The sequence below is a fragment of the Oreochromis niloticus genome, linkage group LG6 (assembly GCF_001858045.2).
Source record: "Oreochromis niloticus isolate F11D_XX linkage group LG6, O_niloticus_UMD_NMBU, whole genome shotgun sequence".
Taxonomy (NCBI): Eukaryota; Metazoa; Chordata; class Actinopteri; order Cichliformes; family Cichlidae; genus Oreochromis; species Oreochromis niloticus.
In genome coordinates, this window is record NC_031971.2 from 24,033,244 (window position 1) to 24,050,965 (window position 17,722).

Here is a 17,722-nt window from a genome sequence, read left to right on the forward strand (position 1 = left end):
TTCTGGCCATTGGGTCTCATGTTTGACGCCTCTTTCTGGGGGGCGGGGTTGTACTAAGTACTCAAATTGAGTAGGGAAGTGCCATCAGTAAGTTTTTCCTGGCATACATGGTTGATTTTTTGTAAAATGTGTTCAGTCACAGTTGCATTACTACTTGAAGCTGCATAATAATCATGAATAACATTCACACTGTAATGAGGTCAAGAATGTCATTTCTGTCCACGATGAGGTTTCTACCTCATTCTTCGTGCATAGCCTCCAGTCATCCTGCTCTAAACATGCACATAAAACCTACAGTATGTTCCACATAAAGTTTAACAAAGCAAGACAGACCCCATGTGGGCTCAGTCTACTCCACAATGATAGCATGTCCACGCAAAGTTGCCTCCCACTTTTTTTGATGTACTGCTGCTTCCTACTGTAAAAGCTAATGGCTGTCAGTTTAAAATAAATTAAAATACCCACACATGCTACTTGAGAGCTTTTATTGGTAGTTAAGAGTGATGGCTGAGGCCTGAAAAAGAAAAGGCAAAGAAATGGTTAAGAAATTAACTTTGAAGTATATAAACGAGACATAAACACAGCTGTGTTACTGGTCAGACAATCATCTTGGCTAATTTCATGCATTTACTGTGGTGTAACTGAAAAAACAGGAAATGGCTCAGTCTGAATTAATAATTCAAAACTTTCCTCATTACTAAAACATTGTCCTGCTGTCATATGGAACTGTAGCTACTACTGGCTCTCTGGCTGTTTTCGTAGAGTAGGCGGCTTGTGAAGGAGTTCATTCATGGCCGTTTTGTTGCGATCCACCCGAGTTCACAAGAGAGTGCTGGGTGATTTGAGGACAGAGCGCTAATTATCCTCACCGTCACTGGCCAAAGCATCCTTCAACACAAGGACCGTCACGTGGCGAGCAGATTTCAGTCGAACACATGAAGTAGATCTGAGAGGGAAGAAAAGTAGAGCAGGATTTAATGTTGTGTCCAGTCTCCAGAGTGTGCAGCGTAATATTACAAACAGCTGCTGGCAATTGAGATGGGGCCAGAATTTGCAGCTTACAAAATGGCTCCTCCACATCTCATTAGGAATGCTGCCTAAGAGATTTAGAGATATAGCCACAAATCGTCTTCAGACAACACGTTTCCACTAGATGAAAAGATAACTCGTCTGAACTGGCACTAATGGAAAGTCTACAAGCACACATTTGTTCACATTTTAACTAAATTAAGACAGGAAGCCTGGAAACTACTGTGTAAGAGTCCCGAGTCACCCCTCATGTTTTTACAGTTTCCTTGCAAGGAGTCACACTTGTAATTTTTAACATGTGTTAAAACAGATTATACCCAATAAGTGTATCCAGAACAATTGTTGTACATGTATACGTGTCAACTGTTATGTCACAGGACATTATGAAATCATGTTTATCATTTCAAGTTTGATTTTAACATGCAGGTCTGTGTCTCTGTAAGGTTTGAGCTAACAGAAAGGTGTGCTATTTTACAAACCCATGACATCCAAAAAAACCAAAACAAAAAAACCCCACTCCTCTCAGTACCTGCAAATCATTTTAAATGTCATATCCCAATTTAACATACAATCCTAGGCCTACAGAAGTATTTACATGCCTATAGAGTAGCCCAAAACCATTATGTGCAGAACTCAAGAGGGTGTGTTCCTGCTTACCTCTTCATCCAGATCCTTAAACTCACCATCAGGAAGGAACTGGAAGGTTGTGATGGTGAAGCGCCGGGTCTGAGCATCAGGAGAAAGTGGCTGTGGATGAGATGGAACAGCCCGTGGCGGGGCTGGGTCCAAAGGGTTGGGACATCTGTGGAATAGTGGAGAGCCAATGTGATAACACGTTTTACTTTCCATGTAAAAATCAAATATTTGTGAGAAGAAAGTTTTGATACTCCTACGGACCTCTCCTCCTCCTCTGAGCTCAGTTTTTTCCCCTCCTATGTTCTTTTCACATTTTTAAACCTACCCATTGTACAGCAGCACCCACACAGCTTTTCCAGAGCGGGGGTAGGCCACGCAGAAGTGTACCAGCAGAACTAAAGTGGGATCCGGAGAGCTGAGGAGCCGCACTTCCAGATTGAGAGGCTTCCCCAGCATCATCTTCAAGGGCTGGTGATACTGTGGGTAGTAGCTTTTGTACTGGTCATCTGCCGTGTAGGTGTATAGGAATAGCATTTCACTCTTTCATAAGCAAGCACAAGATCTCAAAGCTGAACTGGATACAGTTTAAGACATTCATACGATGCCTAAATATAGAATTTTACCACAATTGTTTGTTATTGAATTATTTTTCAAGCCATCCCAACCAGTGTTGAATGGTTATTTGATATTAAAAAGCACTGTCTTGAAATTAGTACAATTTACCTTCAGCAATCCTTAGCTGAACTCCAAATGCCCCGTAGGACTGAATTTCAGGACCGAGGGTGGGAGTTTTAACTATGTAGCTCACAGTCAGAACGGTTCCTGGCATGTACCTGCACTCCACCAGCAGCCTGAGAATTAAGAGAGGACATGTGATAAATAATATCTAGACAGTTTAATCATTTGTTCATCTTTGTTACATGTTATTCATCCACCAAACTGTCCATCATGGAGTTATTCACTCCATCCTTCAGTGACATGACAGAAGCTTTCTGTGAACACTGTGGGCATATTAAAGGTAAATATGGGTCTGACCTGACAGGAGAATCTCTTGTGATGGTGCCATAGTTGAGGCTGATTGCCTGAACCATGTTGATGACTTCTACCATATAGACAACAGTTTCCCCCAACATCTGTTAGGATGGGGAAAAGGAATTTCTTAATGCAAACCAAAGGAATCATGGAATACAACTGGACTTTTCCTATATTTCCCCCAATTAGCTATAGAATCATTAAATCAGCACTCTAGTAACTATAGGAAACTAAATATTTGAAGTAAATGTTCACACTGGTCAAATCTCACCACTCTGCGTGTCCCACAGCCATCCATCGGGATCTTAAACAAGGCGTAGTCCGAAGTCACTTTCTGAGGTCTGCAGGTGGAGTTGCTGGCCGCGACAAGCAGGGCGGGGGAAAGAGGGGGCTCCGTGATGGAGGCAGGCACAGAGAAGACAAAGTGGCGGTCAATAGTGCACTCTGGAGGGGGATGCAAACAGACAAACACAGATACACATGCACAGTTATGTAAAGGTCAGATGAACCAAAGGTCAGAAATCTCAGGAGGCAATTGATAATGAGACCCAAGGTATCTTATACCCTTTTCACATTTTGTGTCACTGCCAGCTTGAATCATGCTGCGCTGGCCCTGAATATCCCTCTTCACACATCCAGCAGCTGTAGCGCTTACATTTCTGTACCCAAAACATCTCAAATGTACTCAGCTAAGTGGTGTGAAAAAGCCAGTGGGGACGCAGACTGCAGCTCACCATCCATGGGGTAGTAGCAGGCAGGGGGGTGCTTGTTGAAGCAGCAGCCCATGGAGAGGCACTGTGTCTGGGATAGAGAGCCGGATCCACAGGGGAGACGCTGTTCGTGAGGAAGGTTGCACTCTGAGGGACAGCACGACAAATGTCAGCCACACAGTTAAAATAACTCTGAATGGCCAGGAGAAAACAACCTTTGGCAAATTGAACAGCCTTTCAGAGGAGTAAATATTAAGTCTATCTACCTTGCCTGGGCCCCGAGATGGCAGCCGGACAGGAAAACTGAGACTCCTTTTTGCCATTTACTGTCATGTAGATGACAGTGATGATGTATAGCGTACCCTTTTAGAGAAAAATGTTTATACAAGAGTTAATAGGCACATAAAATAGTCAATTATACAAAAAGGTCATGTGCTCAGTGTGAAATCCAAGTCAATACTTGCCTGCACACTCATGTGGCAGCGTGAGTGCAACTGTAGATTCAAATGGATTTTGCCATCTTTGCCTTTGCTTGCAGAGTACCCACATTGCTTTGGGACATCCTTGAGGTTCATCTGGTTCCCCCTGATGTCTGAAAAATACATTTGGAAACGCACAACAAGTTATTTGTGTGCACTTTAAAGCGGCACAATTATAGATCTCAGCGGGCTGAAGGGGCTCCGTTTAAGCACTCCCCAGTCAAAACAAAGACCAAGTCTGCCACTCCCACTCACAGTAAACCAAAGCCCCTGAACCATGTAGTATTCAACTCATGCAGAGATGATGGCAAACACATGCACCTGGAACGTATACACCACCACACAGACGCACACACCTTTAACAACTATTTCTGAAATGGGACCAGAGGGGAGCTCCACAGTCATCTCATGAGAAGAGCAGAAGATTTTAGGCTTTGGAACAGCAAACGGGCCGATCCCAACCTTGGTGGTGCTTGGTGGGGTTGGTGTGGTGAGTGGGGCATCTGTAGCAGGATTGTCAGAGGGGCTTTGAAATGGGCACTGCAGGTCCAGAGTCCTGTACTGCGCCATGGAGAAGTCCCAAAACCGTAGAGGTAAGGAAATGGTCGTGGGAGTCTAAAGCAAGAGAGATAAAAATCAATAAGAGCAACCACGCATAGTTTCAAGCGCCTGTATTCAAAAATAAAGTCTGCCAGTGAAGGTCATAAAACAGTTCAGCAGTTGGGTTGAAGAGAACAAACTCCACCCAACACAGATGCATGCAGAGCCAGTGCTGCATATAGTCCATATGGGATTAATCATAAATATGCGCTGCTGACTAGGAAGAACCGCCCGGCTGTGTTCTATATGCAAGCGGGACTTGCTGTAGTGACAGCACAAATGGTGCAAACTGCCATCATCAGCAATTCAAACTAACTTTATATCTTGCCATGTTGCTGTAGAGGACTGCAGTTCATCTGTGCATTTGTTCCCCCCGCCCATCCATTTATTCAAAGAGTAATGGAAATTTAACAAAGGAAAAATGGAAAGCAACCAGGCAACAGATTCAGAAATTAACAGTTTAACCAACACTTGCATAATTTTCTTGTCAGTCTGTCATTGTGATGGCACTGAATATCACAGTACTCAAGGATTCCCTTTGAGCTGCCTTGTTTTTGTGCATGTGCCATTTTATCCTGCATATCCAAGACGATCGTCCACAAGAAGGTAAAGGAAACAACATCGATCACTGATCATGTCATTACAATGCTATGTTCTCTTTAACCTGCTGGAACCTGGCATCCTTTTGGCTCATTAGTATGACAACACCCACCTAAACACTGTTACAATCTGAGCAGACAGAGGTCAGGTGTCAATCCCATAACAAGTCAGAGCTGCTTTGATGGATAAATTGAACCTACACAACATTTCAGGTGGTTTTAAAGTTGTGTCTGACCGATGCATGTCGACGTCTCATTCCAATTCAATGACTAGACGACTGAAGTTGGACATTGCTGCATCAGCAACATTAGGCAATTAAGAGAGATATACGACGGCTGCCTTATTTTGCAAGTTAGACATTTTCAATAATGCACACAGTTGACATTTTGGGAATCAGTGTGCTATGCTCCCATCACAAAACACACAAAGTTAAAGCAACTATGCAAAAAGCCACAAGAATGACAGACTAAAAGCACTGATCCCACCTGTAAGTGGCTGTGGCAGGCAGGCAGAGGAGAGTGGAGAATTACCCCAAAGCCCTCAGTCATCTGTAGCATGTACCTGCAGAATGGAGCCACACTGGAGAGGAAAGTCCAGACGTTTGTTTGGTCTGGAGTAGGAACCAATATTAGTTAGATAATTGCATATTACATACATACATTTTTCATCTTGAAAGTAAAACCAGATTCAAACACACTGACAGCGTTTCTAAGCTCATCTGGGAAAAGATACGTTATTTCAGACGTAAATGCGCGCTTATTTTAAGACCATGGTTTTCTCCAATGTCTCTGGTGACAACAATAAACAAACCAGCTTGTTCTGAAAGTCAGATTCTAAATTCTTACCTTACTATAACTGATTAATTATGAATGCAACAATAAAAACAGACAGAAACTAAACAAACAATGTTTCACCATGTTTGAAGGGTTTAAATGTTACAACATTTAAACAGGTCAGAGTCTGGTTAGAAATGAATTTCCACAGGAAAATGTACTTGAGTCAGAGCGCCACTGCCTCCACAAAAAGTGAATAAGACAAATTGTGTCGAACCTTCCACTAGAAAAAATTAAATCTTTGAGGGAAAAAAAAAAAAAAAATCCTTTAAAGCCATTGTATGTTTCATCTTTACTACATGAGTTTTAGTAAGTTTGAGACTTCTACATCACTGGGAATTTTTTTCCCCTTAACTAAATAATTGCACAATGTGTATGTCTAATGCAGCAAACATGACACCAAGTTAAATACTTATTAGTTATGAGTTATAGTTATGGTTAATATTTGACTTTTTTTTTTTTTTAAGTATATTTTGCTGTGATTTCTTCGGCAGCACCTCAAGACCACAAATCACAAATGTACTAACACCTGCCTAAGGATTTCTTCTTTAACCGAGGCAGCTGGCAATAAAATAATATGAAGTGTCACAGCTAGTCTGTTTATCTAACCACTTGCCAAGACAAAGAGCTCTTATGTTTGGACAAACACCAACCTTTGACCTGTATAGAGTCTGGGTGAGTAAAAGGCAGGAAGGCAACCATCCTCCCAGTCATACACTGGAGATTAGGAGTCCATGGAGAGGGCCCAGCTGGGGTTGTAGAGCTTGTGGTGGGAGGAGTAGTGGTGGTGGTAGGCTTTGGTGTCGTCACAGGTGGTTGAATCTCTGGATACTGAGGCAGAGGGGGGTGGGGTGGAATGTAGTGTGGTGGGTAGAGAGTATTATAAACATGGTAAGGATAATAGCTACATATTGTGTGACTGTAAGGCCGACAGATCTCTTGTGGAACTGGTTTCTGAGGTTCCTCTTTGGCAGGTGTTGGAGATTCAGCTGGTTGTAGGTAAAACAGATTTGAGAGAAAGCCGGGGTTGTAAGCGGTGGTTTTAATAGGGTCAAGTGGAGCAGCAGAAGGTTCTGGGTAGGACACTGGCCAATAAGCATAATAGGAGCTGTAAGAAGAAGCTGGAGGACCTATAGGCTGTTTAGACTGAGATGGAGGAGGATATTGTGGACCAGGAGGCAGAGGAGCAGGTGGCTGGTTTACTGGTTCAGGATAGTAAGGCATCTGAAGATAGTACTGAGGGTAAAGAAGATGTGATGGAGGTTTGGCTGGTTTTGTAGGTGGAGGAACAGTAGTGGTGGTGGTGGTGGTTTGAGGTGGAGTGGTTGTAGCTGGTGTCACTGTTGGGTAGTAGAATGACATATGGGAGTAATCAAATGGATACTGAGGAGGTAAATTAGGCACTTGATGTGGAGACTGTCCATTTTCAAGTGGACCAGGATTGGGATCAGGCCTGGCCAGCACCATGACTGGAGAATAGTAGTGAGAAGGTGGATATTTCAAGGAGCCAAAAGAATAAGGTGACTTCCCAGGAAAATTGGGCTGGTGTCCGGGAGGACTGTCACCAGTGGGCTGAGGTGGCTCTTTGGCTTGTGGCCCAGAAAGGTAGAGCTGGGGGAACTGGGGCAGCTGGGGGAACTGGAGACCAGGATAGCTGTAGTCAGGATAGTCTGGAAATTTTGCAGCCTGTTCTGGGGTTGGAGGAGGGGAAGTGGATGCCGGTCCAACGGGATCTGGGATGTTGGGATACTGAGGGTTGTCGGGAGACAAAGGTGGAGACCAAGGTGTAGAGGGTGCATAGGGGAACCGAGAAGTGACTGGGCAGGAGAGAATGTATTCATTATCACCAAATACAAGCTCAAGCTGGAGACCATCCTGTGAATATTAAAAAAATAAAATAAAATAAAAAAAATTAAAGAAAGTGTTGCAGATATTATTGCAAGCCAACAGTCTGGTAATTCAGTTAAAATAGGAAAACTTACTCTACTGGTGAAACAAGGAGCACTGGAGTAGATGAAGAAAGTATGCTCCTCAGACTGGGAGTCGATATAGTACGCACACTGTTCAGATACAAATGGATGCAAAGCTCCATTCACTGCAAGACATTGAACATACTCTTTTTTTACTCAATTCACAATGAAAAACCACCAGTGTTTAAAAATTGCATACATTTCCACTATTCTTCAAGACCACACGCATTAAGATATCTTATCTCTGACCTTTACATAAAATACACACAAACGAAACAAGACACCTTTCACTCCCAGTGCAGGTATATCTTTCTCCTGTGCATGTATCTGCACTGCCATGCCAAAGGAGGAGCAGAAGACTGAGGGTGGCGAAAGAGGGAACGAGGGCGTAGGAGTTGATATCCGAATCGGGCAGGAGAGCTTCAGCGGGGTGCCCCACCACAGCAGGGGCAGAATGTAACTGTTATTCTGACAGAAAGCAGCACAACAAAGTCAGGGACAGTTAACACAGACCACGAGAGACAATGATGGTGGGCGCCAAATGCTGCCGCTGGTACCTCCTGGGTGATGTAACAGGCGTCGTACGGTACCATCATCTCAAGGTCACTCCACGATGACCTCAGAGTGTAACCACAGTATGGAGGCAACTGAAACACCGAGATCGGAGAGGTTCCCACTGTAGAAACAGGAAGTGTAAAGAACTGATTGCTGTTGGGTTTTTCCCTTTTTTTAAATTTTTTTTTTTTTTTAAAAAAGCCTGGTTAATTCAACGAGACATCAATGGTGCAAAAAAAAAAAACAAAACAAAACCAAAAAACACACAAGACATTTCTTCCAACAACACCAACTTACCTCTGTCCACTAACAGGTGTGTGAATCCTTGACCGGAGGCAGTGAAGATCATGACATCATCGTCACACTCCACCAGAGGACTCATAGCGTGCCACTCAGAAAAATGTGTACTGGACTCAGAAGACAGGCCCAAAACCTCCCCCTGAAAACCTAGAGGATTAAAAAGCCAAATACACATTAAAGATGTAGTTCTTGTCCTTAAATCACCCTCCCAGTTTGGCATAGCAGTCATTAGATGTGCTGGGTATTGTTTGTTAATGATAGAAATGTGTAGCAGAAGCAGAAATGACTGTTATCCTTCATGCTGGCTGCACCCTACATTTCCCAGAATGCAAGTCGCTCACAGTTTAGCTTTCAGGTGTGCTGTAGATATATGGGTATCCTTACTATATCCGAAGATTTTGGTCTTCATACCAACCCAAACTGACTCAAAGGAATTCTTACTGAAGCAACTAAAGGCTTAATAAGCGCCAGCCTTTACTCACCACATAAAACACCTGTGAATAAAATAAGAGTTTGAGGTTAACCTGTAAAATCTGCTTGATGTCCATGTACGGACTCTGGAGTCCAGGACTTTGGTTTCACGCTAACATTCCCAATATTCCAAGACAAACTCTCGGGCACAAATTTGACGTCCGACTTCTTAAGTTCTGGTGTACTGAGATGTGGGTGTGGCTCTCCAGATCCAGGCTGAAGATGAAACTTGTGAAGTCCCTGCTCGTTAGATTCGCGCAGATCATCGTATCCTGTCCCGGTGTGCTGTCCAGCTAGAGTTTTGTCCTGTTTAATCCTCTCCCGTTCTGTAGCGGTAAAACCATCCTCCCACTGCCCTAAACTTACTGAACAACACAGCTGAAACATGTAAAAATAAACAGTTGCCACAAATAAAAATATACTTCTTCCTCTTTTCTGTTTGCAAGACATCGCCGGAATGGACGCTTCGTGCCCGCGTGCGCGCAGAGGGCCTCACCTGAACACGAAGGCGATCAATTAAGTCATCAAGCACGAGCCAATTAAAAAGCCTGCACAGAGAGAGAGAGAGAGCGAGACAGGCTGTCGAGCGAAAAGCTTGATGGGAAATTTGATAACGTTAGCACCAGAATTAATATGTTTGCAAGTCTTTGGGTGAGTCTGGCTGTTATTATTTTAAGGTTATATTAATATGGTCCATCAGTTTTACTATGTTAGGTAATTTGTCTGCTATCCCTAGCATATACATCAACTGCAGTACTGGGACATTTAAATATGTATTTTTAACGTCATTTCTAACAATTCCTGAAACTCAAGGACATCAGAACATTTTGGAAGCTCAGTATTTTGTCATTTTTTTAATGCAATTATGGCCTGTAGTCCATGTTCAAAAAGTAAGAAGTGATTTTTGACTGTTTTTAATTGTTGATTTTTTTTTACTATTGTTGCTTAAAAATTAAATACAAACTTGAAATATTACCTAATTATCAAAGTAGTTGATTTTTACTTTAAAATTCGAATTGATGAAATGTTATTGTGAAATGTTTTGTTTCTTGCGGACTTGTAACTATGGGGGGGGTTTTTTGTTTTTGTTTTTGTAATACTGTTTTCTGATTTTGCAGTGTCATGGTCTGACAGATATGGAAGCTTGCTTCAGCCGCTGTGGAAGAAAAGATAAATAAATTAAAACTTTTTGACATCTATAAGTCGAAGTTTCAAGTTATTTTTTCAGCACTCCTGGAATTTTAAGGTACCCAACTTAAAATTTGTTAACAAGGAGGAGGTAGACAGGGCGACTGGAAGTCCCACAGCATTTTTATTCCTTATTTCATAGTTACATGATTTGGTGAAGAGAGTCACGAGGTGTTAGGACACGAGGAGGAGATTCATGGAATATTTCTTGGCTATTGTGCTGCTGCTTGAGGACGGGGCTTAATCCTAAAGTTAAATGGCTTTGTTAATAGATTGGACGCCCTGTGCCGCTACAGTACTGCAGGGAGCTGAGGAGACTGGTCTAAGAAGAGCAAAGTGATTTGATGTGGGAAGATGGGTGTTGCAACTATTTCATCACATCAGTGTTTTAGTTGGAGGAGACGAGGCGGAGGCTTTTATTGGTCTGCTAAGATAGCAAACAGAACTTTATGAGCTGTGCTCCAACACTGGAGGACATTAAAGGGGGCTTTAGAAAAACGTGACCTTCTCCATAACACTGAGATATTTTTAAGGCCAAACAATAAACTGATTAATCAAGAAAACAGCAGACAAATGATTATAATAACCTTTATTCACAGATATAATTGAAAAGACTAACAGTTCAAAGTTTTGCCCAAAATACACCCCGGTGAAAGATAAAGATGAGCTCGCATCGATTCCTTGGGATTTTAAACTAGAAGCAGCTACTTCTGCATAATACCCTTTCACTGGACACCCACTGCACAATGGATGTTAGACTGCACGCTCTGCAGAGGCCCACATGTTGTGACAGGAATAGAAAACTCCACTGACTCAGAAGTGGCATAAAATGGGAACCAGCGCTGCTCCGCACCCACTCAACATTTACTGTGAGGATATGACGAACCGTCAGGGGTCAGATGTAATGGTTTTGACATCTATTCAGACTTACTGCCAGGAGAAAATGCTTCTCCGAGTTCATTCCCACACCCTCTGACAATAATATAGCTCTCAAATGATTTTCATCTCAGCAGTACTACAATAAAAACAGAGGCCTACACTATTAGCTCTATTATCACCCAGGCGGCATTGCAAAAGGTTATGTAACACGGAGCCTGTGAGAAATGTATTCACTTCAAGGGAGACATTCGGGTTGAATGGCATTTCAACTGTGTGTCTGTCATGTATTTACGGCCGCAGCTGATCATTATTATTATAATTCTGGTGATTATTTTGTCAATGAAATTGTCAGCTAAATGTCAAAAAGTAAAAATGCCATCCCGATCTATCACCGTCAGTTCAGAATCCAAAAATATTTCATTTCTTCACCAAAACTGTAACCACTGATTGCGTGATCTGGTAAAATTCATTCATCCCTCTATATATCCATTTTCTTCCACTTATCCATTTCAAGGTCACAAAGGGGCTAACTGCAATCAAGTGATCACACAACAGTGCTTAAAGTATCTGCACATTCACATAAAAAGCCTCCTCTCTGACCAAATAAGGAGGATGGTGGGTTGTGTTTGTCCACTTCACTCTGGAGCTGCTGTCTAGCACTGCAGGACGGATCTGACAATTATACGCTCTGGCCTGATCAGCAGCCACAATCATAAACAAATATGATGAATTTAAATAAGTAATACAGCAGCTGCAGCCAAAGCCAGGAAGTAAAGCTGGCAAATAAACTGCTGGCTAAGTGAATGTGTTGCAAGATTGATCAATATCACTGCCCGATCATTACAAATGTATTTGAACAGAAGATGCCTACAGCTCTCTCCTCTTTGTAGTGAGCTCCTCACCCTAAACAGGCATGGGCCTGTGGACGCTTATAGGCTTGGCCTTGTATAGTTTTATTATGTTTTCTGGTTTTTCACCCAATCAGACATATGTACATCTATAAAAACTCACTGACCACTTTATTAAGGATACCTTAAAAAAAGTGGTTACTGGTTGACACAAATACCTGATCAATCAATCACAGAGCGGGAGCTCAATGCGTGTAGGCATGTAGTTCGGTTCTGTGGATGATAATCCCATCAGAAGGCAGAGGAGACTGGCCGTACTGCTGTAACTCAAATTACCACTAATTTCAACCACAGCAAGCAAAAAGGCCATCTCTGAATCCACAACACGTTGACCCTTGAAGCAGATGAGCTTCAGCAGCAGAAGACCAGACTGGCTGCCGCTACTGTTGGCCCAGAACAGCAAACTGGGGCTACATTCACACGGGCTCACCAAAATTGAACAACAGAAGTTTTTAAAAACACTTCCAGTCTTAAAACCAAAGTGCTTTACACTAAAATAAAATAGGAAAAAAAAAGGTTACATCAAATCAAAATGTGATACTATTGTGTCAACATGGGTAAAAATCTCAGAGGATTGTTTCCAGCAGCTTGTTGAACCTATGCAAGGCAGAATTAAGGCAGATCAGAACTCGAAAGGAGGTCCAACCCGGTGTTAGGAAGGAATACTTAAAGTGAGTGTATGTATCCAAGTTTCCCCTCTATGAAAAAGTTTCATCAGATTTGGCACACATGTTCACGCTGGCTCAAGGCTGAAGTAATTAAGCCTTCAGTGGAGCTCCATGCTAAACGGCACAAAAATACATTCCCCCTCCTGCTCTACTGTACATTCTCAGCTTTCAACACTGAACTGTGTAAACTGTCCGGGTTAGGCTGCTCATACTGAATCTATACTGTCAACAAATGAGGGAATAAGTGAAAGAGCAAAGGAAGCAATTATTGTATCTGTCTTCATCCCACCTCCTGCAGGATAAAGCCGCTGTTGTAGCACTAACACCAGAAGTTCCTCAGTCTCGACCTGAGTCTGGTCTTTAGTGAGCTACCAGAGCCCGAGGGGAGATAAGGGGCCTGCCAGGCAAACAAACTTCACATCCAGATAGAAACGTTCATTTATAAAGCTATTTATGTGAAAATGGGAAAATCCATAACGGCTTAAGCTTGCTTTAACCCGAGACAGATGATGAAAAGCTTTTCTAGATGTGCACTGTCTGACAAGTAATCCCTTAATTACGCGGTTCTATTTGACCAGAGCCGACAAGAAGAGCTATCTGACAATGTCAGTTTAGAAAATGACAGTTTCTGAGGTTCAAATATGACAGTTTGTCTATAACTGAAGCCTCATGTATGTTAACATAAGGCGTTATTAATATTCATCACTGACATTTATTCTCTGCATTACTCCTACCCTTTTGTTTTCTTATTTAACAAAGGCTTGCGTTTCGGAGGAAAACTAAATCTATCGGCGATCTATCACGAGTTCATAAAGGTCAGAAAAGGTTTATGTGTATATTATATAAATTGCATTTCTGATGGAAGCTCAGGCCACTGCGTGCCTCATTAAACTACCTGAAAATACCCAGGATTTGAATGTCAGTACCTCAATATTTTTGGTATTTTACTGCATGTCTGTGTCTCTGGGGTAATGAGTGCCTATCTCAGTCCTGGCTGCTTCAGAAAGCAGCTGCTTTCTTACCGGCTTTAGCAAAGAGCAAAACATAACCCCAGTCTGGGCTTCTCTCTACTGGCTTCCTGTACGGTTTAGAATTGATTTATTGATTTCTGCATTTTACTGGCCAGTTTTAAAGCACAACCCTGTAATGTCATTTGGGATTGCAAACCCCTGGCAGCCTTAGATCATCACGCCGAAGCTTAAATCTAAAGCCGTCTGTGCGTTTGTCATCAGGGCTGTTCAGCTTTGGAACAACTTTGCCGAAGAGATGAGACTTGCAGAATAGAGTAATTTTCTTTAAATGGCTTAATAAAACACTCTGACATAGACACAAAAATGTCCTTTTATGTGCAGTTGTCTTTTATTGTCCTTTTATCATTTTCAATTATCTTTTTATTGTTTGTTACTGTTATTTCTTTTATTGAGTTTATTCTTTTTATTGGTATTTATTATTTTATATTGACATTTTGGCATTTCTGTGATTTTTTTCTCACTCTGTTTTAACCCTACTGTTGCTTTAACCTCATCACTGTTTGCTGGCATCACACTCTGGGTCTCTGTTTTTTACCCCATGAGTATCCTGCTTTTGCTTGTCTGTCAAAGCACTTTGTGTCTTTGAAAAGAAACAAAATGAGAAAGAGGGGAAAACTGAAGGAACTAGACAAACTAAGAATAGCAAGAAGAATTTAAAAACAATCCAGAAATCAAACAAACTAAGAAAATAGGACCAGATTTACTAATGAGTCGCATCAGACAAACTGGGTTTTGGCATTTATGTTTAAAAAAGCACTATCGGTATTTACAAAGAGGGCACGGCGACAAGATTGTGTGTAAGAGGTGGGAATTGCAGGATATTTGCAACTGTCCCTATTGCATATGTATTCCTGGGAATTTCTTTCTCAAGGCACAAAATATAGGGAAGAAAATGTTTGAATTAAACACGCAAACTGATTTACTAACAGATCGTGACATGCAATTTGCTGATAGTTGCGCCGATATTCAACACAAAAAAGCACGTCTTATTTTTTGCATTTCATATTGAAATGACCTGATGCCTCCTATCCTTAGAAAACGGCGCAACTTTTGTAAATCACCTGTAAAATTAACCACACTTTTGAGTATGATCGCAATTTGGAGATTGCACTCATGTCGTATTTTGTATTTTAGTACATGTGGCCCATAGTATCACAATGTTACTAAACTAAAAATGCTTTCTGAAAACTAAGAATTTATAAGTTAAAACACCAAAATACAAAGACACCCAAACTCAGAAATTAACTAGGATTTAACTTAAGACCCCCTCCCCCATGAAAGGTTGAGTTTGCAGGAATGTGTAGAGGAATTCAATTCAATTCAATTTTACTTAAATAGCACCAAATCACAACAACAGTTTCCTCAAGGCGCTTTATATTGTGAGGTAAAGACCCTGCAATAATACAGAGAAAAACCCAAAAGGCATATGAACCCCTTTAAACAAGTGTTTTGGCGACAGTGGGAAGGAAAAACTCCCTTTTAACAGGAGGAAACATCCAGCAGAATCAGGCTCAGAGAGGTGCAGCAGGACAGGACAAAGATACATTGTGGAATCAGAGAATAAAACTTCAGAGAATAAAAATAACTAATAATTAAATGCAGAGAGGTATATAAACACATAGTGAGTATAAAAAGGTGAGTGAAGAAGAAACAGTGCATCATGGGAAGGGCCCAGCAGTGTAAGCGTATTGCAGTAAAACTAAGAGACATGTAGCCCTAACTATATGCTTAATCTATGCTTAAGCCTAATCTTAAAAGTAGAGAGGTTACCGTTAAAATCCCCAAGAGGGTCAGTCCATCTCAAATCAGACAACATTTAGAGCGTTTTCTGCTTGACCATCTGTGATTTGCATAAAGATTTTATGTCCAGAGTTTAAACATATATAATGATTTCTGTGAAATTTTAGTTTCATCAGCAAAAGGCCTGTGTTGATTTGAGGTGGAATGTCCCAAGAACTGCACCTCAGACTCTACAGGCCTCAGTTAGCATATTAAATGTGACTAAAGTCACATTTAATTTCCAAAGTTAATGACAGTACAATTAGAAAAAGACTGAGACAGTATGGATTTATATGGGGGGGCTGCCATGATAACGCGTCTTCTTTCTTAAAAGAACAGGTTTGCAAAGTTGAATCTGAACAAATCACAAGACTTCTGGAACAAAGTACTTCAGACGGATGAGACCAAAGTGGACATGTTCGGCCATAGTGCACAGTGCCATGTCTAGTGAAAACCAAACACAGGATATCAGCACAAAAATACCATCTGTCAAGCACGGTGGTGGAAGTTTGAGGATTTGGGTTTATTTTGCAGCCACTGGACCTGGATACCTTACAGTCTCTGAATCAACCACGAGCTCCTCTGTAAAGCAAAGGATTTTAGAGACAAGCATAGCTAGTGGGACATGCAAGAGGACAATGATCTCAAGCACAGCAGCAAATCTACAACAGGCTGGATGAAAAAGAAAAGGATCAAGGTGTTGCAATGGTTTAAAGTCCAGACCACAACCCAACTGAAAAGTTGTGATGGGACCTTAAGAGAGCTGCACATAGACAAATGCTAGCAAACCTCAGTAAGCTGAAGCAAAGCTGTAAAGAACTCTGGGATAAAATTCCTCCACAATGATGTAAGTGACTGAGAAACTGCATGTGAGTGGCCTGATAGTGCTGCTAAAGGTGACTCTTCAAGTTCTGTCTGCATTTTGGCTTAGATTTTGTGAAATAAAAAGTGACACTGTGTAATATGTTATATGTTCATCTGAGGTTGTATTTACCTAATTTTAAGACTTGGTGAGGATATTTTTTTTTCTAATTGTGTCCTGATATGTAGAGCTAACAGGGAGAGTACTTTTTATGATGACTGAAACAATAAAGAATGAAAACAAAAGTTTAAAGATGCTCTGGCACAGCAGCAACTATTTCACTGTAAACACACGTTACATGACTTGCAGTTACTGACTTTTATATAAATATCTTATACTACAGATGAGTGGAGTACTAACTTCTCTTAAAATCTGGCCTCAAAACACAATGAAGTGAGCTGGGTGCTGATTATTTTTCAGCCATCTCTCATTTCAACTGGAGTTTGTCTACATTTGAACATCCATCTTTTCTTCTTTGTTTCTGACTAAAATTTGGGGGAAAATCTTTTTTTTCTTTTTTCTTTTTTCCAAAACACAGTGTGAAGTGTGCAAATCCTTGTACCGGCTGGTTGCTTATGGGGTAAACAGAGTTTTTCCAAAGCCGTGACACAGCCCGGCCCACTGAGATCTGCAGTCTGTGTGACATCAAGTAACATGACCTTTCTCTTACTTTTCTTCACTGAGAGGTAAAAGTTACATATCTCAGTGAAGAAACTATCCATGTATTGCTTCGGACAGTGAGAATATGTTAAGACCCTCTGATGTTCCTGCAGTTTTTTCTGCTTTCTGGCAGTGGCGCACGAAACATAAAAGTGCACAGCGTGTGCAGTCCGACTGAGGCGCAGCTAAGAATCTATTTATATCTTTTTTTCTTTCTTTTTTTTTTTTTTTATCAATGGAACGATCTTACTTTCATTTGTTTGGAACAGTCAAAAATGCATCTGCATGAACTAACGCTTTATTCTGTTTTTCACTTGCTTGAACCTAAGTCCTAAGTCTCAACCATCAGAGACACTGCGCTCCCTGGGGCTCACAATGCACTGCAATATTCCATGCACGGCTTCTTAATGTCCCATCTTTAGAGAAGTCATTTTAGGTACACAATGAAGCGGCAACTGCGCCTGAGTGGCCTGAAAACAAGTCCAGGACACACTATGGCTGCTCTGCAAGCGTGTCCAAAATGGCATTTTGT

General features: G+C 41.5%; 1 protein-coding gene and 1 long non-coding RNA gene across 2 annotated transcripts; one reads left to right on the forward strand and one right to left on the reverse strand.

Moving 5' to 3' along the window:
* Window positions 1-468: 468 nt before the first annotated feature.
* On the reverse strand, window positions 469-9,743 carry LOC100696275 (uncharacterized). The gene is made up of 18 exons (XM_003447869.5): window positions 9,269-9,743; window positions 8,742-8,891; window positions 8,447-8,565; window positions 8,174-8,357; window positions 7,902-8,014; window positions 6,573-7,794; window positions 5,572-5,696; window positions 4,243-4,501; window positions 3,872-3,999; window positions 3,674-3,770; window positions 3,432-3,554; window positions 2,969-3,141; window positions 2,701-2,798; window positions 2,389-2,516; window positions 1,991-2,171; window positions 1,687-1,831; window positions 870-946; window positions 469-514 (listed from the first exon to the last, which is right to left on the reverse strand). Exons 1-17 carry the CDS (start codon window positions 9,663-9,665, stop codon window positions 872-874), a joined length of 3,717 nt encoding a protein of 1,238 aa, XP_003447917.2. The 5' UTR covers window positions 9,666-9,743; the 3' UTR covers window positions 469-514; window positions 870-871.
* Window positions 9,744-9,792: 49 nt separating this feature from the next.
* Window positions 9,793-10,407, forward strand: LOC112847194 (uncharacterized). Its single transcript, XR_003220600.1, has 3 exons — window positions 9,793-9,866; window positions 10,029-10,105; window positions 10,334-10,407. It is a non-coding gene; the product is annotated as an uncharacterized LOC112847194 (long non-coding RNA).
* Window positions 10,408-17,722: the final 7,315 nt, after the last annotated feature.